Source organism: Exophiala bonariae, assembly GCF_035927105.1.
Source record: "Exophiala bonariae strain CCFEE 5792 chromosome Unknown scaffold_8, whole genome shotgun sequence".
Classification (NCBI taxonomy): domain Eukaryota; kingdom Fungi; phylum Ascomycota; class Eurotiomycetes; order Chaetothyriales; family Herpotrichiellaceae; genus Exophiala; species Exophiala bonariae.
Window position 1 is genome coordinate 405,399 of NW_027042483.1, and position 23,496 is coordinate 428,894.

The 23,496-nt window shown below is 50.3% G+C and overlaps 4 protein-coding genes across 4 annotated transcripts; all 4 read left to right on the top strand.

Moving 5' to 3' along the window:
- Nucleotides 1–133: 133 nt before the first annotated feature.
- Nucleotides 134–1,284, top strand: TIF35 (translation initiation factor eIF3 subunit g; the record flags this gene model as incomplete). Its single annotated transcript, XM_064856103.1, has 3 exons — nucleotides 134–150; nucleotides 246–909; nucleotides 1,060–1,284. The coding sequence occupies 3 exons, from the start codon at nucleotides 134–136 to the stop codon at nucleotides 1,282–1,284; spliced, it is 906 nt and encodes a 301-aa protein (XP_064708003.1).
- A 6,290-nt stretch (nucleotides 1,285–7,574) lies between these two features.
- LTR84_012585 (uncharacterized protein) lies at nucleotides 7,575–8,813 on the top strand (the record flags this gene model as incomplete). Its single annotated transcript, XM_064856104.1, has 1 exon — nucleotides 7,575–8,813. The coding sequence occupies one exon, from the start codon at nucleotides 7,575–7,577 to the stop codon at nucleotides 8,811–8,813; it is 1,239 nt and encodes a 412-aa protein (XP_064708004.1).
- A 5,480-nt stretch (nucleotides 8,814–14,293) lies between these two features.
- LTR84_012586 (uncharacterized protein) lies at nucleotides 14,294–15,146 on the top strand (the record flags this gene model as incomplete). The annotated part of the gene is made up of 3 exons (XM_064856105.1): nucleotides 14,294–14,380; nucleotides 14,457–14,646; nucleotides 14,785–15,146. The coding sequence occupies 3 exons, from the start codon at nucleotides 14,294–14,296 to the stop codon at nucleotides 15,144–15,146; spliced, it is 639 nt and encodes a 212-aa protein (XP_064708005.1).
- A 5,892-nt stretch (nucleotides 15,147–21,038) lies between these two features.
- Nucleotides 21,039–22,514, top strand: LTR84_012587 (uncharacterized protein; the record flags this gene model as incomplete). Its single annotated transcript, XM_064856106.1, has 1 exon — nucleotides 21,039–22,514. The coding sequence occupies one exon, from the start codon at nucleotides 21,039–21,041 to the stop codon at nucleotides 22,512–22,514; it is 1,476 nt and encodes a 491-aa protein (XP_064708006.1).
- Between the last annotated feature and the right edge of the window lie 982 nt (nucleotides 22,515–23,496).

A 23,496-nucleotide genomic window follows, 5' to 3' on the forward strand; every position in this document is an offset into this window, starting at 1 on the left:
CTAGCCTCTTTTGAATGTGCGCTTCAACTTCAAGTTCCAGTACTTCTGACATTTCCCAAGATCTGACCCGCTACCCACATTCGCAGAGATCACTCGCTCACCCACCATTTTACTATATCGAGAAGAGATCACAATGTCCAAAACTGCGAGGTAAGTCCTCAGTGACTTCTTCTTCCGGAAGCGCGGTGTAGCTTTCAGACTCCTCTGCCTGAAATGAGTGCTAATCAAAATTTTGTTGCCAACAGCCGCCCAGACTGGGCCGATGATGTCTCAGACTCCGAACAACTCGACCCCTCGTCTCTACCCGCGCCCGTGACGACAGTGAACAAAGACGGCACCAAGACGACCATCACATACCGAATCGACGACCAAGGCCGCAAAGTGAAAACCACACGCAAGACCCGAACGACCGTGCACAAAGAAAAAGTCGACCCGGTGGTGGCGGAGCGACGCAATTGGGCGAAATTCGGGCTCGAGAAGGGCAAATCCAAGGGACCACAGCCCGACACGACATCCGTGGGCGAGAACATCATCTTCCGGCCGAGCAGAGACTGGAAGAACGTGCAGGCGGAGGAGGCGAAGGCGGGTGGCGGCAAGGCGGAAGAGAAGAGTCTGAAGGAGCAGCTGCGCGACAAGAAGGTCAAGTGCCGTATCTGCCAGGGCGAGCATTTCACCGCGCGATGTCCCTTCAAGGACACCATGACCCCTGCAGACGACGGCACGACCCCGGTCGCCGACCCCATGGCTGAGGACAACGACGGCGCCAATGCTGCCGGTGGTCTCGGTGCCGGCGGTAGCAGTTACGTCCCGCCTCATCTCAGAGGAAACAAGGGTGGTGCGTCCGCCGCTGGTGAGAGGATGGGCGGAAAGTACGAGAGAGATGACCTCGCTACGCTGCGTGTCACGAATGTGAGTTCCTCCCCTGTTGGATTTTCCTTCTCACATCACTATCTTTACATCACCCCTTTGCTGGTTTGATGCTATTTTTGATGCTATTTTTGATGCTATTTTTGATGCAAAGGCCCTATGATCACTAACATTTCTTTTCCCCCATCATAGGTGTCCGAAATGGCAGAAGAACAAGAACTACGCGATCTCTTTGAGCGGTTCGGCCGTGTCACGAGAGTATTCCTGGCCAAGGACAGAGACACAGGCCGCGCCAAGGGCTTTGCATTCATATCTTTCGTCGATCGGTCAGACGCTGCCAGGGCTTGTGAGAAGATGGATGGCTGGGGCTACAGGCACTTGATTCTCAGAGTAGAATTTGCGAAGAGGACTACTTAGGAGGGGATTGAGCTCCGTAGACCGTGATTGATTGATGGATGATGAAGCAAGCACGCAATGCCATCCAATCTGGCCCCCTCAGGTGTAAAATGCCACAGAGCAAGAGACCAGCGTGGTACGGACTGTACGAAATCGAAGCCGAAGACTTCTATGACTCGGGAAAATTGCATTCCATGGCGTTCATACATGGGTTTATAGTGACAGATTCTGGAGAAGATCTCAGGGCCCGTTCAACCTGATGTCCCGGGCTTTGAGAAACATACATACCACAGGACCTTTTCCCTTCGGATCTACAAGTTAGGACATGTGAGAACCACGTAAGTCGCGCGTTTTTCGGAGTCGTGGGAGGGGTGACCTGCTTATTTCCATAGGCCTTGAAGCGACTTCACTATTTGCACAGCAGTTTTGGTCCTCTCAGCCGCAGTTCCATCTAACAGCAGTATGATACTGTCGACGATCGGGCATGGGGCCTTCGCGCGGTACCGACAACGTCTGCACGAGTGTCTAATAGTCTGAGATGACTCGAGGAGGCGCCACAAAGGCCCTTGAGCTTCACTCACCTCTTGGAGTAGCATGCTGGAGATCTGTAGTTACACCGGGCTGAAAGGGTCTCATGCTGCACGCCTTGCGCCCACACATGGAACATCTATCAGGTTAGGCAGCGCTCTCGATGCTGAAATCTTGACAAAAATCATGAATCAGAACACGTCATCACTTCGCACGAGAAATGCATTTCGGATTTCGACGGGCATGCTGCAGAAAGCCCTGCAATGAAGCTAGGATCCAACATTGATAGCGGATGCAGGTGTCAACATCGTTGTCGGCCCAGATCAAAATATCCCGAAGGGGCAAATTAATCCAGCAATGCTGATTGCCGATAGGCATTGACCCAAGTCTTCCGTAGATGGTCTGAACCAGAATTGCACAACGGCCTTGGCCATGCCTTGGACCTGCATCTGTGCATCCGCAGGTTGTGGCGGACACGGTTGCGAGCACGGCAAAACTGTGGAAGATCAACCGGCATGTGGTCAGCATTCCATTGTTGGGCAGCGGTTCCATCCAACGAGGCTCTGCAAAAGTGGAAGAGCCAAAGCCAGGCCCTGCCAAAGTGCCTAATCAAGAATAGGATGGGTCTAGGGTGGGGTCATCAGAGGATCGACCGAAGCCACGAGAGGGCCAGTCGATGTGAAGCTGTGAAGGGCTTTGTTAGACAACAAAGAACCACACGAGGGTCACACCAGCTCCAAAGGTGAGACAAACTGTTGGCCCAAGCTGCGAAACAGGCAGTTGCGGTGCAACCTGTCAAAGTTGCAGGATTTGTCAAATATTGCAGCCTCGAGAAGCGGAAAGCTAGAGAGTGAGGGAGTTGGGAGTGGTAGATGAAGCAGCAAGAAGCGCCCAACATGGCGGATGGTTCCCCTCAACAATGGCGGTGAGGGTCAATGTCAGCATCGATGGGGCGAGCAGCGTCCAGCGTGCATTGTGCGATCAGTCGAATACCGAGCGCGAGAAGGAACCGTGCCTCGCAACGAAACAAAAATGATAGGGCATTTCCGCCAGGCGTTCTAAATGGCAGAGCCCAAGTAGTCAGAAACCGAAGACGACCATTAGCCTTGGACCAAATCAACAACGAGGAGGATAAGCGGGTATCTCCATTGCTAGTGGGTGAGAAGGACTGAGGTTTCCTTTGTTACCCAGAGCCAAACAAACCTCCGAAATGCCCGGGTATAACTTAGTCCTCGTGGTTGTGTAGTCGAGGTGTCCTATGCTGGAGGCAGGAAGATGGGAAGTCACATACCCTTGTTGGTTGTCAAGATTGAGAGGAAGAATGATGATTGATGGAGCGTCCTGGAAAAACGAGTCATGGTCGAGGTCGAGGTCGAGGTCGTGGTCGTGGTCGAGAAGTTGTGATGAGTTGATGTGGAGGATCATGTACTAGTAGTAGTCCTGAGTACCTGTAGGTACTCAAGACTGGGAAGGTGACAGGCGGAAAATGAGGTTGCGCAGTGGTCAACGGTACCTCCTTCGCTCCTTCCTCCTTCATCCCTCCAAGATAAGCATTGACTCGGCACCTTCCTCCCGTTGCCATTCAAGGTAACTAGACTCCAAGTCCCTCTGAGTTCCAACGTGAGTTCTGGTTACAGTAGCTGAGCCTGGGCTACTGAGTACCGAAGGTACTCGTAGTTAGCACATTGAGATTCCAGGTGTTCCTGTCAGCCTGACCTGGGGCCTTCACATCGACTCAGGCCGTGACCGCAACCGTAACCGCTACCGCTTCCAACTTCAATCTTGCAAGAGTCACTCTTCAGCCTTCAACTCGAATTTGTTTCCCACCGGCTCCGACCTTCGACTTCACCTCACAATCCGTTGGCAATCCCCAAGTCCAGTCTCATCACCCACCACAGCCTTCATCAGGCAGTCTGCCTATCAACTGTCCACTAAATTTCCATTTTTCCAGCACCCTCCACCAGACTGCCATAGTTTATCCACGCCAACTTGCTCCGATTTGGCGCAGTCCTTTACCTTGGGAAATAGACCAATGAATTGTGGCATCTCAAAACCACCATGCCGCCATCATCCGCCTCTGTGCACAACATACTTGCATGCAAGTTGCAACCAGGCTTCGGCCCGCAGGCCCATGTTGACACGGGCACTCGCACTCGCACTGGCAGGGCCAATCACTCTGAGCGGCTCCACCTCGTTTGGATTTTGTTCTAGGCTGCTCTTTCAGAATTTCCTATCGGCGATCACTGGGACATGGCCAGTTCCAGGCTGCTCCCACTGCTTTGACTTCCGACGAGCTGCATGAGCAATGCGAGCGTATGTCTCGCAGCTTAAGCTCAGCTTGAATGCCCTCCCAAAGTTTATCAACAACAAAGGGGTGCTTGGTAGGTTCCGTTCCCTTCTCGCTGACACCCCTGGTATGGCATCAGTCCTTCTTACCTGTCTGTGTGGCCCACCCAGTCGGATTCCTCCCTTGTTTCTGGTCTGTATCGGTCTAGCCGGCCCCTGTTCACCGACTTCCACTCCTACCAGCATGGCCCCGGACCCGAGAACGCCGCTCTTGCTCTCTTTGCAAGGTGACTGCTGATCAGCCCTCGAGGACATGGGTCACGGCCATGATTTCTATCTGGACTCGGACATGAAGTTTCGTTCGAGAAGCGTTCTGTGGCTTCAATTTTGGATGGTGAGGTGCAGCTGGCCCATGAGCTCACAGACTGGTCCGGGTTCTGCTAATCTCCAGATTTCCGTGCAGTAATGGTCAAGTGCCCTCCGTCATGGACAGTCCAAACAAAGCCGTGGTTGGAAGTGCGATGGTTGTGACAGGCGTTCTTCTGTGCCCAAGATCCAAGGTGTTCTTCATCTAAGCCACATGCACCATACCTCAATCTCCATGAGGACTCTGGCCATCGCTCTCCGGTTACGACGGTATGGTTGCCAGCTGAAACAGGCTTCTGAAAGGTCCGAGCGTGATGATCTCTTTGTTCCTGCGTCCCTCCAAATGATACGCTTTGCCCAGAGGTCCCATTCCCTCACGGGTAGTTGAAACGATACGATATCCATGCCATTATTGTGGCAATTTTTAGTTCTGATACCAGGGCTGCTGAAGAAGGCCGCCTGCATCACAGTCGGGCGGTCCAAGGCTCACTTATCCTGTCCCGGACATTCATTGGCCTTTCAATATGCAGCCTTCCATCAAATGGTCCTTGACAACAACGTTTGGCTATTTCCACGCCCTCACCGAATACTGGTAGCCAAATGCCAGATCTCGAAACCACGGTGATGGCTGAGCTAGTCAATTCTACATCCGTGCAAGACTTTCCGAGTTGTAATCCCAGCGTTCCCAAAGGAGCCAGCAAACCATCAATACTGATGCGGGACCCCTGCTTCAGTCCTTGAATCTTTGTTTTCACGCGCATTTGAATGCTCTTTCTGCCGTTCTTGATCCCATCACCATCTTCAGGTTTGCAGACATCTTACTTCTCTAATCAAATCGCTGTATTGCTTCAAATCCTTCTCGTCAACCTTCTTGCCAGTGGGTCACCACTTTGTGTTGCGCTCTTCCATCGGTTCCAACACTTCATGCTTCGCAGCCTTCAGCGTATGCTTATACGCGCAGAAATCAGACCACGAGCGCTCCAAGTCAAGGTCTGAACCGGGATTCGAGCACATCTCCCAGGTCTGACGAGGCTCGACAGTGATTCGTACGGTGTGTTGAAACAGAACTCAAACAAGAGATATTCAGGTACGTGATCATATTCAGTATGAATTTTCTGTGAAAGTGAATGGCGTTGAACCGTGTATCTCGTTTTCAGCACAACAGCGATCCTGATGTAGGAAAGTGGTTCGCTAGAACGGAACATCGCTGACCTAGGCAGAGGATCATATCACAGTCGCAATACTCAGATTCCACCCTCTACCCCAAAGGTACGTCTAATCCTCGTTATCAGTGTGGAAGGCATAATATTGGCTGATTTTGCACGAAGATATCACCTGCGTTCACTTGTGATATAATTCTTACTAACCTCATCAGGAACGCCTTTCAAGCACGATCATCTGGTGGGGTCGCAGCCTGACCCAAAGGCTTATTGGTGGTCCTATTGCAGGACTTGTCGAAACCCTGGTCAAATAAAACGAGGTCTTACTTTTTGGAGCAGTGGCTCCCAATCACATTGTGACCGTCCTTTGCCTAGCCGAAGATCCAGCAGTCAAAACGTACGAGTGCCAGGCAAGCGAATTCGCAAGCATTTGGAGCGGCGTTCGAACAGTCCGGCTTGAAGAAAGTCTAAATCAGTTGCGTGCTGTTATCTCAGCCTTGCCCACGCTCTTGGTCCAACATTTGGCCGCAACATGGACCCAAGTACGTATGCTCTTGAGCACTGTTATCTGCACACCACACTTCGAATCCTTGTTAGGCTGCAGCAAATATGTTCTGTCTCATACACCGCACATTGTCTGGCAGTTTATGATTCATATGCTGTGCGCAGATAGACTGCCAATTTCTCGGTGGTTGTGCATCCATTTCGCGCCGCGGCTGCTAGCTACCTACCCTGACTAGGTGTCCCGCTTGTCATACCTGCCTGCCGATTTGGTGCTCAAATGGCAATTGTCCACGATGGAACCACCCCTCTGCCCAGGCGAAATGCATGATCTTGTGTCAGGCTTTTCTCTCTTTTTATCAAATTCTTCCCTTGATTCTGGTTTTATCCTTGCTGCTACTGGCTAACATACCGATGTGCAGCATTGCTTCAGCATTCTACCCCGTTCGACTTTCCAATTTCCTCAGAATCCAAATACCTTGGTCAGGAGCGTCCATATTCAAATCCTCCGTACTCTGCCAATGACTATCCATTCTCAAACCGTAGATCGCATGGCAGCTTGACGAATGACTCTTCAGCACCAGGTGTAGCAGTGCCAGCGAACACCGCCATCGAGTTCGGTGCCAGTTCACTGTTGAATGAGACACCATCGTGAGTATCCGATCTTCCTTTCCTTTTCTAGTCTACACAGCCTGTCAACATAACCAATGAGGACCTTTGCTCTGTGCTCAGCTGCTACAAACAAGAGGCCATGGCCTTAAGTTGGGCATCACTCTGCGGAATGCCCCTCCCTCGATATATTGTAAAACTGAGGGACAACACCTCACTTGAGCCATTTTTCCACGAACAACCTGTTCTGTTCACCACATGAACCCGGAGTTGCACTCACAGTGTTTCGCATACTTATCCCATGATATTGCTTTGAAATCCTTACATTGCTGACCTATGAGATGAGGGCAACAGATACCACTCAAACTCACAGTTACTATTGAGCCCACCGGACTCTACGAGCGGCTCAGGAAGTGCAAGCGGCCTGCCGACATCATCTTCCAGTGTGTATGCGGTCCTTCCAAAACCGTTTCCTAACAATGTAGGCTCAGCGGATCATTTTTCGAGTGCAGCTCACTGGACTGGATCTTCGACAACTGGTATGGAGCGTATCCGATAGTAGGTTTACCAGACAATCTGCTGCATACATTCTCCTACTATGACCAACGCTGAGATTTATGACGCAGCAGTAATCACCCTCTGTCGCCTCCCTTGACTACACACTTTTCTACTGGCAGCGGTATTGGACCACTCATCCCTAACAGACAAATGGTGGAAAGACTGCCTCATTCATATCAACCTGGGCAATCGATCAGCCCCAATATATTTCAACATCACTCAACTCGGTATCCGCCTGGCACATTCCATCGAAACAGCATCGGCAATTCATACACTGTCGCTGAGCATCCGTTCCCGGGGCAGATGTCGTCTTCGTTTCATGAAAGTACCAACAGGACATCACAAGAGGGTCCACCATTTGGCGACACACATGTCATTCACCCAGTGGTCAATGCTCATAATCAACATCTGATGCCGGAGATCTCAGCCAATATTCAGAAAGGCTTCTTCCTTGTAGATTGCAAGTGGACGTGCTATCGGCGAAACTATTTTGCAGTCGCATGCTCCTTCAGTTTCAAGAGTTCGATGACAGAAACACCATACTATCTGAACAGGCATGGGCAGCGCGAGATGATCCACCAATTTGGGGTTTCAATTACGGCGAAGACGGCATCGGCGCCCAATTGTGAGAGCGAGGTGCGTTCTCTGGTTCAGCATACGCCCAAGCGTGACAAGGCTACGGAGTCTGTGCCTGGGAGACACCCAATCGCTCCAACGCCCCACGCAAACATTGGTGGCAATGGCGTCTTCCATGGATCAAACTCTCTGTATCAAGCGGGACAGCATATGCCAGGTACCATGATGAGTGCGTACATTGGATACGAGAATGGGACAGCGAACACTGTTCCAACCAACCATACTTTTGAGAGGATCCAATTCCAAAAAGCAACCGCTAACAATGGCAAACGTCGCGCACAACAGCAATACTTTCTGGTGGTCGTAGAGCTATCCGCCAGCATCGGAAGAGGTCACGAAAATGAACATTGGGTTGTGATCGCAACGAAAGAGTCCGAGCCAATGGTGGTAAGGGGTCGCTCTCCAGGCCACTACAAAGACAATAACCGGAGGGACAGCGAGTCAAGTATGGACCCTGGCCATGGCAGTGGCCATGGGGCTGACGGAGGGCATGGGTCTTTGTCTCTACCTCCTTATGGCGGTCCGTCGAGCATGGACTGGCAGTCGACACGTCAAGGTGGCTCGTATGGTGGTTCGACTTATCGACAAGCCACCAAACCCGAATTTTCACCTGCAAGCACACTGGCAAGAACGCCTACAGAAGCGGAACTCAGCCTCTCCGACTCGCAGGCGGCCAAGTCGTCTTGCACATTTTCAACTGAACAGTCCGTTCTGACGCCACTTTCAGAAGCGAGTGACGAAGTGTTATTCAGCCTTGATCATCACATGGTGAGCCGTAAGCGACCATATGAGGATGACGAAGGTGAGGAGCAATTACGATACCATCACAGTGCTCCATTCAGCGACAGTGGGTCTACACTTGCCGAACTATCAACCACACCATGGGCCAAGATTCTTTGTGCATGAGTCTTGACCGTCCGTCTCCAAGAGGCACGCCATGCATATCAAGTTGAGATTGAGAGGGGCACCCATAACTCGATCCATAATTTACGATTTCCTTTAAGAGATGTCTTTCTTTTCAGCTTCTGTATTCCCGGAAGATCACGCGTTCTGACAAGGAAAGGGACGATCGCTCACTAGGCTCTAGAGATACCCCAGTCATTGAAAGGTGCACGGCGCAGGAAATGCTGTTGTGGGAAGCAAGACCCACAGATTTCATTCGTTTGGTGATTCCCTGGCAGTATTTCAAGGTGCATGCAACACAGCCAATGGCTCAAATGAGGGATAGGACGTTGGATACGTATGGCGCAGAATGGGGTTTTCAACGAACATGGCAATTTCATGGTCAGCATGGATCAAGGCAATGGGACGTGTAAGCATGGGCATGGGGCATAGCATGTAGGGATAAACATTAGCATGGTGAATTCATACAAGGGACAATGTATTGTTCCATCGAGAAAAGGCTGCGGCCGCTAGTTGTGACTCCAGATATGACTTCCAAGGATTTACTATGTTCTGAACCCTCCTCCAGAGTCTCGCTATAGTGTGCCAGGTTGAAGGTGGTGGGTGACCGGAGGCTTTTAATGGAGCCTCTAAGGACTTTGGAGCAACTCCGGCATGGAAATAGCCTAATGGCTGACAAGTGGTCTCGTCACATCGAGTTACAGCTGCAGCTGCCTCGTTCCGAGATTGACTTAACCATGTTAGCACCATGGTCTGGTAGTAAGTGTGATTCATGCGGAGGGCCTCTCAGTTATGACTGAAGCACATCTAGGTTGATCTAGGTACAATGATCTATTGTCGTACGGTGATATGTCACTCAAGCCGTACACCATAATCTTGGGTAACGACTTCGTCTACACGCCCTAAAACAGACTCTGGGGAAATGCTTACTATTGTGTACAACATCAGATACTCGATGCCTATAAGAGCAACAAACAGACGCTGATCAGATGTCTGAAACCAATAACCTCTCCCAAGGAGCGTCATCACTCATCGACGAGGAATGAAGGAAATCTACACTCAGACCAATACCACTTCCAAGCAGATCAGAATACGAGTACCGAATACAAAGGAGGGATCAAACACAACTTTCCCCCTGCTCAGGCCAGGCAGGGCCGAACGCCCAAACTCCCAGCCTCTAGCAATCTGGTTCAAGTGTTTAGATTTCCGCAGGACCCTAAACAGGTGCTCGTGTGCTGAAATGGGCAACTCCAGGATCTGGCAACTCTACTCCGTACGACTGAGACCGCAGAACGGACTACTGTGGTAGATCACCCGATCGGCGGGCACAAACACCACGTTCTCGAGCCATCTATTGGCGTGTCTTGAATCCATTGCAAATAGAGCCAGCTTTGAGAGCCATGGCATTGGTCGAAATTAGGAGCGCGCCTTAACTATCAACTACTAACACTTGCAATGTTTGCGAAGGATGGAGCATCTGGTCATGTCAGGTAGAGACTCCGACATCTGCCACAAATGGAGATCCATCATTCCCCTTGGAACAGGGATGGCTGCAGATGAGGGTGTGGTTGAGACTATCAGCGATTGGTGCAAGGGTGGCCTACGGTCTGTTGATGATCCCAGGTAGCTTGACCGACTGGCAACTGCGTCATGGCACTGGGACAAAAACTACTCCTTGGGCAGCAGCAAACCCGCAGAACTCATGCACACTCTGTACAGCGTCTGGAGAGGAGCGGATTTTCGCTCGCGCGGTGAGTTTCGGTTAAATCCGCTGCTGCAGGTGTTTCTTGCTTTGACAGGTGACGGTCGTGCGCAAAGGACTCGCTTGAGATGGCCTCCACGAGCACTGCTGTCCAATGGGCATGGGAAACCATGTTAGTTGCCTCTGGACAACAGATATGGTCCACAAGGATCTGAAAGATCAGCTGTCTGTCCCAGGCCGACTGGGAGTTCAGGTGGTCTGTGCGGAACGGCGCGTTGACTTACGAAGAGGCCTAGGCCTAAGATTGACCCTCCAAGACACAATGTAGCCTCGTGAAGGCGTCTTCTTTCGAGGGGCAGTTCGCCGTGGCCAACACATGTACCCTTAGATCGAGATGCGATCAGACACTTTGTTCAAGCACAGCAATGTATGGCATTTGTGTCCGCTGAGAGCAGGAGACACACTCTTTGACCCTCGCTTCACGCTGTCGTCAAAATTGGCAATCGCTGGCGTCTGCCGCGGCTCAGAGCTACATTCTCGCGTGGGTGACGGCACCAAGACTCCCCGCGGCCCCTAGACCAGCCTTCAAACCCCGGCTGGGTGCTGATCGGCTCCTAGGACCATCCACTGTGGGAAAATCGTGTGCCAGTTCCCTCCGGCCCCGTTTAGCGTTGGCAGCCGTCAAAACTTAATAAACAGTCCGAACTTTGTCTTCGTGCTTGTGCTTTGAGTTTTGCTCCCATTTTCGGATCTGTCAACTCGACATGATCACCGCCGTTACGACTTTTAGCTTCCCAACGTCAAAAGGTCGCATGGCTTGACGCTGCCGTATACGATGTACGAGGTAGCGAATTGCTCAGAAGACTGTACTCCGTACGAGGTACCCGAGGTCCCGGCTGAGCGTCGTCCTTTGCACTTGGAGAATCTCGGATGTGCTCGACATCGGCAAGTCACCCATGCATCATCGTGTCAGTCTGATCATCCACAACGAGGAATTCACCCTATGAGGTCAACGGTAAGCCTCACTACGGTATTTTCCCACAATTCCCGGTGATCAATGGTCACCGGGCGGCGATATCTTTGACAGCTGCGCAAGTGCTACGCTCTGGACGAGGGACTCAACGGGAGTCGTCCCCGCACACCTAGGACCATTTCTGACAGCTCTTGGCTGCTCCAGTTTGAACTCAGTGGGCACGAATGTTTTCACCGGGATACGAGGCTTCTTTTCTGGATATTCCTATCCGCCCTGCGAGAAAGAAACTAATGCAGTGAACCATGTTCCAATCGCAAGCACTTTGGCTGAAAGGTACTTTCGTTTCCTAACCCATATTTGCACCTGCTTCTTTTGACTAGTCAATTGTCGCGCCCATCGCATCGCACCTAATACTCTTCGCAGGGTGGCTGAGAATAGAGAGAGTGCTTTTTGAGGTCGATTAGTGAGTAAGTGGTCTTTCAGTCGCAAACAGTCGCCAGATCTCTACTGGCTTCGAAATCTCCCAGCTACTGAGAATAAATCATCAAATCTATGGGCATCAGTTCGTTCAAAAACATCCTGACTTTTAACCGTTGCAGAGTATACCTTTCTAAATTGAGGAAGTGGTCATGGCCAATCAATCAGAGACCCCAGTCTATCGATGCTCCATTTATGGACCATGACGTCTGTCAGTCTTGCAACAAATCAAGGTTCTTTTGACAACGTCAGGGACAAGCGATCATCACAGAGCATCTCTACTCGTAACGCGAGTCAGGCAACGCCACACGATCAAAAATTTGCAATACGAGAGGATGACTGGAGCCGCTGTTGACATTTCAACCTCTGACAATAATACCACGAAACTCTGTAATGATCCATTCCAGGCCGATGTGCCACTGAACCGACCAACCGCCAGGTTGAAAACCCGATGCCAGCCTGTCCAAAAGTGTGATTCCAAGTATAGCCAGTTGTTTTGCTATCAGCTTTACGCTCTAGACCTGGCTTGGCTTGAACTGCAGCCCCCTTGCGGTGCATCTGCCAGATCTCGGGTAGGCGTAACTCTAACTCGGAGGTCCAGTGGCTTGCGTCAACGAGAGCCGTCGGTCGAAAGGCAAGACCTATTGCCCAAAGAGAAAGTCATACCGTTTCTGGCAAGACCAAGGGTGCATCCATGTCTGTTCGACTACGACCAAGCGGCCCTCCGGCCGGTAACCTCATCGGACAGGTAGGTTTAATGGCTTTGCTCGTCCTGACCGCTTATTGTTGTACTCCCCACGATGATATGATGCATCCAATATCAGTATCCGAAATAATGGGCCAGGCAATCTACAGGCCATCTCCCAACCCTGTGTGTCTGAGTGAGACAAAGAACAGAGCACTGCGTCTGGAGGTTTGAACTCTTTGACGAATTCTTATGCTGAAAGTAAAGAATCACTCTTGTGGAGTGGAAAGATACAGAGCCTCTTAATGGAAACATCCTGCACAACTCGGAGAGACAGACGTCGTTTCCATTCAGATCGAACGGGCTCACGGTAAGAGCTACGGAAATAATGCAAGCAGGAACATCGGTGTCGTCTAGCGCTTAGTGTTGCAGAGCAGATTGTGGAAGGTGGATATCGACTATCCACATAGGTTGGAACATGTGAAATCAACAGAGCTGGATAGAAAGCACGAAGATGGCTGCTTCCTTTGACGAGCGCCGCTATATTTTGGAAGCGCCGACAAGAGACGTTCACTCTAGGTAAGCACATACTGCCCACCAGTTGACCGGTATTGTCACCGCTATGACCTCGCATCAAGACTCGCTCCAAGACACTACGCCATCCTCCTGTCCACGGTGGTCGGGAGGGCCCATGGAATGTACGGTCGCACAGCTGTCACGATTCAGAACGACATAATCACAACGAGTCGCAATGCCGACTGAATGAATGTAGGTCTGGATCAGAGCGTTGAGACATGGGATAAGAGCGTCGGCGTGGCAAGGGGAAAGAGGAATGTTGCGCTTGCTGAAGCCTCAATTTCCAATCACCATGACATTAATCTCGATTAAAAGCCAAGGCATAAGTTTTTCATTGATGAAAACATCTAATGAGATATTAGTCTTACCAAGGATTCATTTCTTTTGCATCGCAGGTCACTAGGTCCTCAAATTCCGTATTTCACCGGGAAATGGACACCAGTTTCAATTAATGAAATTATTTTTTTTTGGATCAAGCATCTGATATGCGACCCAAACAAAAGAACTTACCCTCCGAGTAGGCTTCTTTTAACATCCAGATGACCAGTGTCACGTCTGAGGGCTGGATTGGAGGGTTTTACTGAGCTTAGGCATTATCATATTGTGCAGTTTTAAGTCCACAAGCCAACGGGCAGAGAAAAGATACCACCCATGTACTGCGATGCGACGAAATGTATACCTCGAACTTCTGGTCAAAAGATGTTGAGAAATGCAAATGGAATGTACCATTTCTCATGATCCCTCATCTAGCGGAATAGTTTGCAAATATTAATCTCTTTTCTCTCGTCAATGATTCACAGTCAAGCTGAAGAGGCTGGCAGGTAAAGGGGTTGATGGCCCGCTGAGTCGTAGCGAGGACTAAACTACGTCATCCGTGACTCGTGTTTTTCGTGTGAAAAAGGTGAAAGTGGCATCACCACATAGTGGAGGGGAAACTCCAAAGCCCAAGCCAGAACACTTGCTCACAATTACAACACCACCACCCAGGACGACTCCTTCTCGAGACCTCTCCCCATCCGTCGCAACAGGGCCAAGCAAGCCACGGATGAGCACCCATCCCATCGAAAGCCATGGTCTCCCTGCTCATCATCGTCTTCCTCATCCAACTCGCCTGCCACCTGGTCCTAACCATCGGCTCTAAACCCATCAATGACCTGGTATGCCACCCAGCTCCCGTCGCACATCAATGACTGCGCTTTCCAATCTAATGCTAACATTCCTCTTTCTCCATAGCTATGGCAGATCTATTGCCGGCTCCCATTCGGGCCGTCCTCAAAAGACATTCAAGAGCAGGCACGATTGCGGAAAGAGGTCGTGCGACTCAAGCGTGAGATGAATGCGGTCAGTGCGCAAGATGATTTCGCAAGGTGGGCCAAGATCCGGAGGCAGCATGACAAGGCGCTGGAGGAGCATGATCGGAAAGGTATGTGCAAGACCGTGACTTAGAAGGGAAGGGAATTAGCGCGGGCACATTTCGCATGAGCACACGCCCTAACTTCCCTCTTTCCTGTGTTGTCGCAATATATGTCCAGATGCTGACCGAGGAACGTGTTCTCTCCAGCGAGCAACGTCTCATCATCGCGGGGCTCCTTCGACACAAAAGCAGGGATCGTTCGCTGGCTATCCACGAGCGGCCTGCGCTTCGCCATTCAGTTCTGGCACGCAAAGACCCCAGTCTTCACGTATCCACGCGGATGGTTCCCGTGGTACATCGAGTGGATTCTTGGATTCCCCAGATGTCCCTACGGCGGCGTCAGCATCAATGTCTGGAGTACGGCGTGTGGGACGGCCATTGCACTGGTTTCGGATCTGACTGTCTACATGGTGCTCTTCGTGCGGGAGTCGGGGAATCGGAGTGCTACTCCCGGTGGTGGTGTGAAGCAGAAGGTCAAAGTGCCCGTTCCGGCTGGCAAGGCTTCATGAGGATCTGCATTTCATTCTCGGCGTTTGTTGGTTCTAAAATCACGAAGGCACATGAATGTGCTGAAGTAGAAATCTGGGGAAGAGCTAGGTTGGATGTATAACTTTCTACCCGAACTATCATGAAAGCGCTATGTCTCGTAACGGCCAGATGGGCACATTGATAGTTCATCAGGATTTTTCAATCGTTGCTCGTCAGTGACCCCCATGCTCATTTTAGAGGTCATGGGGGTCTAAGTGCTTGACTCTATTGATTGATATCTCATCATTTGAACGGCCCTCTGCTTGTGAATCATTTTGTGTTCCACCCATATCCGATATTTGTGTTGATGCGAGTCTGGTCCCTATGACAGGACATCTGCGACACATGAGTCGCCGCTTTGCAATAAGCTACAGACCCAAAAAAGGATTTTGTGGCTCCGCGCCTCAAGAATAAGCCCCATCGAGTTACCCAAGTCACCATACCTCCCGAGAGAAGTAAAGAAACCAAGGGCAATCGCATAACTGTGTACGTGTGACGAATTGCGCAACCTTCAAACCAAAAAACTCTTGAATCCCAATGAAGAACACCATCTTTTCCGCTCCCATTGGAAAACCCTCCCCATCTCTTTCCCAGAACAGCCACCAAGCCCGTCCGGGCAACCCCTCCCCATCTTCTCCGCATCAGAGACACCTAGCCCGAAGGCCCAAAGGGATCGGACTCATATCTTCATCCAATCCAGACGCCACGTCACGCCTCGAAATAAGAGAGGAGCCACACTGTGAACGAACCAAAGGATCAAAGTTGACCGAGAAATACAGACGACGAGGAGGTCAGAGCCGGCGAAAAAAAGGGTCGACAAGAACGGGAAGAGGGGAAGGCGTGTGATGAGCCGCTGTGAAAGTGCGTTTATGGCGGCGCCTTTCGGCAAGTCCTGAGTGAAAAGAAATCCCAGGGTTTTTCCTCCGAAAAGAAAAAACCACCGGGCTCAGGTGGTCCGGGGACTTTCTCCCAAAGCAGGCTGGGGTTTGCAAGGATTGACGTATCCCTCCGAGAGAGGAGGGACAGTGCTCTTGCTGTGCGTGAGCTTTGAATGCGATTCTTTGAGCGCGGAGATGTGGTGAGAGAAGAAGAAGGTTTGAGAAAGCGAACCCGCGAGGACAATTTTTCTTGGTTTATGATACGGTCGAGCTTTTGCGCTTATATGGCAGTCTTGGAGGGGCTCACGTGATGTTCCGCAAACTACCAAGGGAGTGCCTGTGCCGACCCCTAGTATGCCTGCCTTATGGGATACCATTGCAATCATAATACCGATGTGGAAAATATAAACATTGCCGTAAATAAGTGAGTCGCGATTGGCATATGTCAGATTATTCAAAACTTTACCTCAAATCACATAGTGGCACCTGCTGGCACTCCGTCCACTGTCAAGGCACTAGACTCATCGCCTTCTTTAGCCTTGGTCAGAGTGATAGCCACGTCACGGTCCTGTGCATAGACACGCAGGCCCATCACACATACAGCATTCCATGCTGGGCTATCGTTGTTTTCATCGTCTTCCTCATCCTCGTCCTCCGAATCGCTATCGGAATCGCTGTCTGAATCATCCTCTTCATGCTTTTCCTCTGCCTCGCCATCGTCATCGTCATCATCGCTGCCTGCTTTCACGTCGGGTTCTTCCTCCTCATCGTCACCATCATCATCGTCGTCGTCGTCGTCGTCATCACTTTTGTCATCCGGCGTGTCTTCACCCTTGGCATCAGCCTTGACAGCCTCCTTGACAGCATGAGCAGCCTTCTCTACCGCCTTGGCTGCCTTGGCAAGCGCCTTCTTCCTCAAGGCTTTCTGCTTCTTGTCTTCCTTCTTGCGCTTCTCCTCTGCCTTTTTCTTCTCGAGCACTTCGTCTTCATCCACGACACCGCCTTTCGCGTGAGCCTGATCGAACTGCATCCCGATTTGACGAAGCTTCTGTGGATTCTTCTCCGCGTACTCCTTCACAATGTCTTCCACGGGGCTACTGTCGGGCTTTCGTGTTGCGCTGATTCTGGGAAGTACCTCGTACGTTCCAGCTTCGAGCTCGACCTCACATGAAACGGAGCGAGCCTGCCATGGGTGGACGGGTCGTACACGGCAGATATGTTCACCTGTTGGTGCATTGACTTCCTGCAGAAGAAAATGTAGTTCAAAAGAGTAGTTCCCTTCGAACCCCCTGAAATAGCGAACATCCAGCTAGTAAAAGATTAGCCATAAAGTACTGTATCGAAACGCTTCCCTGGGAGTGTACCTGTGTCAGAACAATAACCACCAAACCTGACTTCTTGACTTCGATCTGGAATTTGGTTTGAAGGTAGCCAGTCACCCATGATACGTTAGTACTTGTCCATTGTTGCACCACGGTCCAGTTGTGATCGAAAAGCCGTGTACGTTCAATGTACATGAAGGTGTCCAGCATGTCCTGGTAGGATATCCAGAAGACGCCATCGTCACCAAAAGTATGGTTCATCTTCTTCAGCCAATAAGGGGTCCACTCCTTGGACCCATCAGACCATGGGCCATTCCATTCACCGAGTCCCTTTTCAGAGCGTTCGCCCCATGGATTCCTTCACCGATCGTCAGTTACACCCGGGAATATTTCGTGATGAGGTACTTACCGAACTTGGACAAGTCGAAATTTCTTGCCATTCTCATCTACCTCTTCTCTTGATTGAAGGATAGAATAAGCATGACCCAGGGCAAGACCACTCTTCTGAGTGTCCCAACCAGTACCCAAAGCTCCAAGAGCAAAGACGAACTCACCATCGGCATTGACAAGTTCATGCCAAAGCCTCTCCTTGCTCATAACACGATTGCTTGCAATTGTTGTGGTAACCCCACCAGTCATGTCTTCAACTGCTTCACCCGGCCAGCCGCCAGAGACAGCCTGGTAGTCGCCATGTGCTTTGGAATAGGCCTTTTCAAGGAGAGGAAGCCAGGTCTCGTTGGGATCTTCACAACGAGCGAAATAAAGTGCTTCAGATCCTGTCTGCTCTCGTGTCCTGTGAAGTTTTGCTTTTTTGCCTGTGCTGTCATACACGTCTTGCGTAAAGTCGAAGTCCGGAACTCTCAGATATAGATTATCGTCGACAACAGTCGATGTCCATTCGCCGTCTCTCTGGAACACAAAGCCGTAGACACCAGCTTCTTCATCACGGGCGACACAGACCTTGTCCATGAGGTCTTTTCGGTGGGCTATGGTGGCGATCGCAGCCAGCCACCAACAGTCGCCATTGGCACCTTGTTTGATGTCGGAGCTCGAGTACCCGTCGACAGTGAATTGGGGAGACTCAAAAATCCAGTCCAGACGATGGATGGAACCGGGACTATATGCCTCTTGACTCGTGTCAGTGCTTTCGTTTCGAATAGCCTTAGCAAACTCGGCCACGTCGACTGGGATTGTGCTACCCTCTCCTAGGATATTGCTTCGTACCATGGTGTCGAGGGTGCATTGCATCTCCCATAAGGTCACTGGTGTGGTCTCCAGGCTTTCAGGCCCGCCGGAGGTGTCTCGAATTAAACCATTCAGACAGTTGCTATCGGGGTCATGTTCGATGTCGAAGTCGGGATCGATAAACTTTTCATTTGTTCGGCGACATTCCTTCACGATGCGCTTCACCTTCTCGCGACATTCCTTGGCTGCAGCCTCGTAGCTCTCCGCCGCATTTTGCGAAGATCTTGAGCCTCTGGGATTGACCAAGGGCAGCACATTCTTGTACAGGCTACGTGGGAAGATAGATGTCACTTTTCCGGGATGCTTTGAGTGAAACTTGTCCCAGAAATCGGCTAAGACCGCTTGAGGTGCCTTCTTGGATACTTTCTGGTGGTCGGGGTGGTCTCCCACTGACTGAGGGCCTTCGCCGTAAAGTGGCTCCATTCTGAGCTTCAGGTGGTTTGTAAAAACGAACGATCATGATGAATCATAAGTTTAAGTATTTCAGCTGCGAGCATGGAATCAGCCTCGCGTGGCCACCAGCTGAATGAATATGCAGCTCGGGGGCGGCAGGATGCGCGCTTCAGCTCCACTGCAGCTCGTTCACCTCCCACGTGACTAAGCGCTATTTAGAAAGTAACGAGTTGGGAGCGGCCACGGGGCGTAGGATTGCAATCCTTTGCCGTACTGTCACACGATAGATCCTTCAGAACTTTCACAGTGCTTCTTGTTCCGAACACATGTAATCAGACATCCACTAGATCTGCCGACCTTGCCCCTGTCTTGGGTTTCTCAGTCAGCATTGGTGTACTGACGTTCCACCCTCGGCTGACCCTGTCTCTCGATATCAGAGATACCATCAACTAGAAGGCGCAATAAGAGACCTTGTGCAGTATAGAAGGGCACTCCAGATGATAGCTGATTATAACTGTGGAGAGGCTCCTTTGTCCTCCCCCTCAAATGGGTCCCTGGGGTAGTACGAATCACGCGTGAAAACATTCTACAGAAAGTCAATGGACTGAGTACAACCAGGTAGATGGGCTCGCAAGACCTTAAGAGAGCGAAAGAGCGAGCTCAAATCCCGTGGATACAGAAATCATCCATCTTCCAAAGAAAATGATCATGTAGACGTTGATCCTCTAGACCATATGGAAGAATTTGTGCCAGCTTGGTACTTCCCAGAATTCTGATTTGGGAAAAGTCAGTATGATCATGCAAAGGAAATCGAGTTGAAGCTAGGAATGTGCCTCGAGAGGGAAGTGGAGGCCACTTATCAAGACAACAACACCAGCAGTGGTATTATCAAAGCAGCCAACCGGTCTTAAATCTGCCGCAATTCGTGCAACGATCGAGTATACACGAAAAGTGAGCATTGCTTCGGATTGGCTTCATGGCATGCCAGAAAAGGTGATCGAGTCTCACTCGTCATTCTTTGTAGCAATTGAGTTCTCCACCAGTGTCATGATGACTTTCTGAGTCACTGCACAGGAAGGCAGTGTGGCCGAGACGAAAGTCCTTATCGTCTTTGGCTTCCATCCGCAGGACCTGAAGCAAGAACTTGTGTGACGGATTGGGTGGTAGCAGAGACGCGCAAGATCAGGCGCTGTGCATGCCTGGGGCATGAGCTCAGATTCATCGAGCATGATTATCCAAAACTTTATGAAGGATACCCTTTGATAACAACAAGATTTTTTTTTCATTGAGCTAGTCAATGGGGAAGATTGACGGACTGATTAGCGATTCTCATGAGGTTGGGAGTTTGTCCAAGTCCGCTTAGTTCAGAGCTTTCTGTTCGGCCGGCAGCATATCGAGCTACTCGTTGTAACATTTAAGGACTCACAACATGTCATTGAACAATTCGATAAGATTCTTTACGTTCAACATCTTAGCCAAATTTTTAGGATGTCGTTGAGGTTTAGGAGAATCCCACTACGAAGTTGCCATTTTCAGCGGGATTTTCTTCGATACGGTCGACAGTGTCTCATTCGGATTGTCGATCTAGTCTTCGTCATAGACAGGTGCAGGAGGTTCGAGACCCTCGCGAGCGTGAGGCAAAGTCTGAGAATCGTCGAGAGGAAAAGAGAGATCAACAGAGATCGTGATGAGCAACTCCCAGCAGGCGAGATGAGATTCACGTGACCATCTTATTATTGGCGCCAAGGCATCCGATCAGTTCGACGTTTTGATTGGACGATCAACTAGTTCACGAACCCGTCAGTCGCGCTCACCTCTCCGACGCCCTTCCTGCCATTGATCGACTTTTACTTTGGAAGCAATCTTGAGCTTCAACTTGATAACGGTTCCCACATTCTCCTCTCGCGTGAGGGAGACCATTGTCAGTCCGTCACCTCGGTTTATATTTTCTTTGCAACCCAGCCTCCAATTTGAGGGTTCCAGGAGTGAGAATCAGATCCTAAAAGAAGACAGTGCCATCGTGACTTATTGCGTCATGCCTCAGCATAGTTGGCGGCCGCTGGTCGCCGCGGCCACTCAGTGCAAGCCATCCTCAACGGCGCGCATTCCACGGAGGGAGTTGAGTGTGCTTTTGACCGGCACCAAGTCGAGTTCAGCTTCAGTACAACAGCAACGGCGGACAAGACAAAAAACACTGTCTTCCCCGTCCGCCTTAGTTCAACGCAATCAAACCCACCACTTCCTTCAAAATCGATATGCATCATCCGAATCTTCTGCAGGCTCGTTGAAACGGACACCCCTATATAACCTTCATTCAAGCTTGAATGCTAAACTAGTCCCGTTCGCCAATTTTTCCATGCCTTTGGACTATCCGGATCAATCACACCGAGAGTCTCATCTTTGGACCCGAGATAACGCTTCGCTATTCGATGTATCTCATATGGTACAGCATAAATTGTCAGGAGAACTAGCCGAAGAGTTTCTCATGACAATCACTCCTACTGCAATTGATGAGATTGGAAAACATTCATCCAGCTTGTCAACACTGCTTAACAAGGAAGGTGGTATCGTGGATGACACGGTCATTACCCGCCTCGGCAAGGATTCTTTCTATTTTGTCACAAATGCCGGCTGTCGTGAGACTGATCTACCGTTCATCGAGGCTGAACTCGATCAATTTTTGCAATCAAAGTCTGCATCCAAGGATAAGATTAACTGGCATATCCTGGACCATCATGCTTTGCTGGCCTTACAAGGCCCTAAAGCTTCAGATATTCTCCAGTCTCTCGTCTACAACGACACAGAAGATGATGCCCTCGACACTGATCTCAGCACCTTGTACTTCGGCTCGAGCCGATGGTTGCAATTGACCCTTCCGGAAAGTGGCACGAACACCCCATCTCTTCTCATCAGCCGGACGGGTTATACTGGAGAAGACGGGTTCGAGATCTCGATTCCTCCAGAGAATGGAGATTCATCAGAGCTGGCTATTTCCATCGCACGGGCACTGACTGTCGACTTGTCAACAGTCCGCTGGGCGGGTCTTGGTGCGCGAGATTCACTACGTCTAGAGGCCGGGATGTGCTTGTATGGGCATGATATCAGTGATAAAATCACTCCACCAGAAGCGGCATTGGGTTGGATCGTTGGAAAGTCTCGTCGTGTTGACGAACCTAGCCCTCCTTTTAACGGGCACCGCAAGATCAATAAGCAACTCGCGTCCCCCAAGACGATGCAAGAGCGACGCGTAGGTTTTCTCATCGAAAAAGGTCCCGCAGCTCGTGAAGGTGCAGAAATTGTCGACACTGAGCATGACAACCAGGTAATTGGACACATCACCTCAGGAAGTCCTAGTCCAAGTCTGGGTGGCCAAAACATTGCCATGGGCTATATAAAAAATGGCTTCCATAAGAAAGGCACTAAAGTTGGTGTTAAGGTCAGAAAAAGTGTGAGGAAAGCGGAGGTGGCCAAACTGCCATTTGTTGAAAGCAAGTTTTATCGATCGGCATGAGCAATACTCATCAGTATCAAACAGTTGGGTCGAAGTAATGGACAGGCGTTTGTTTGGTGATGATTTATCAAAAGCAATATTAATACCACATTGAGACTTTGAGCGCTTGCTATTTTTCCCGACCCCACTGGTAAGTCAGGCAATACATTCAGATGTTGTTCCATGTCGCCATGCAACTGCTGGATCTCCTCAAGTTGTTAGCACCACTTGTACGAATATGTGATGCCTGTCACTGGAAGAGAATCTCAAAACTCTGAAGTACCTCTTCAAGACATCTCAATTGCTCATGGCCCCTGCCATCGCGACAAAACCACCTCAAGCTTGGAGGTCATTCAACTCACGTGTGAGGGATTTGGCGAGAAGCGTTCCAACTACAATCCACAGATCTTGCATGACTGGTGAAATGCCCGATGGTCCTTACATCCCGACATTTCTGATCAAGCCTGTCAATCTCGGAGACTGAAGATCTTAAAAGGGTCTAAGCTGATCCATATAAATGTCCTTGTCTAAAGTGCAAACATGGAAGCTGTGGTGGACTTGTACGAATTATGTACCAGCACCGTGGTGCGTATCTGCCTCGCTGAAAGAGCGTTGCATTGATTGCACTTCCAAGGCGCTTCAAAAGTACGGAGTAGCTGCATGAACAGTTGAATTGGCAGAGACCACTTAGTTTGGTAGGGCAGGGATTGAAAATTGACCATATCTACTGGGAACACCATGATGCATTCTCCTCCCAAGCCAACACTGCCAACACCAGCTCAGACCCCACGCCAATCGACATCTTGCATCTACAGTGAAGCAGTGAGTCTTTCGATAACAAGCTTGAAATGGTCTATTCGTACATAGTGCCGTTCGAGAAAACGTCTCTCAAACATGCATGCCGTTGCTACATGACTCAGAAAATCAGGGTCCTTCCGAGTCCTTGACCCGAACACGAGGAAGTGGATTCCAAACTTGCCCCTATTTCTAACCCCCAAAGATT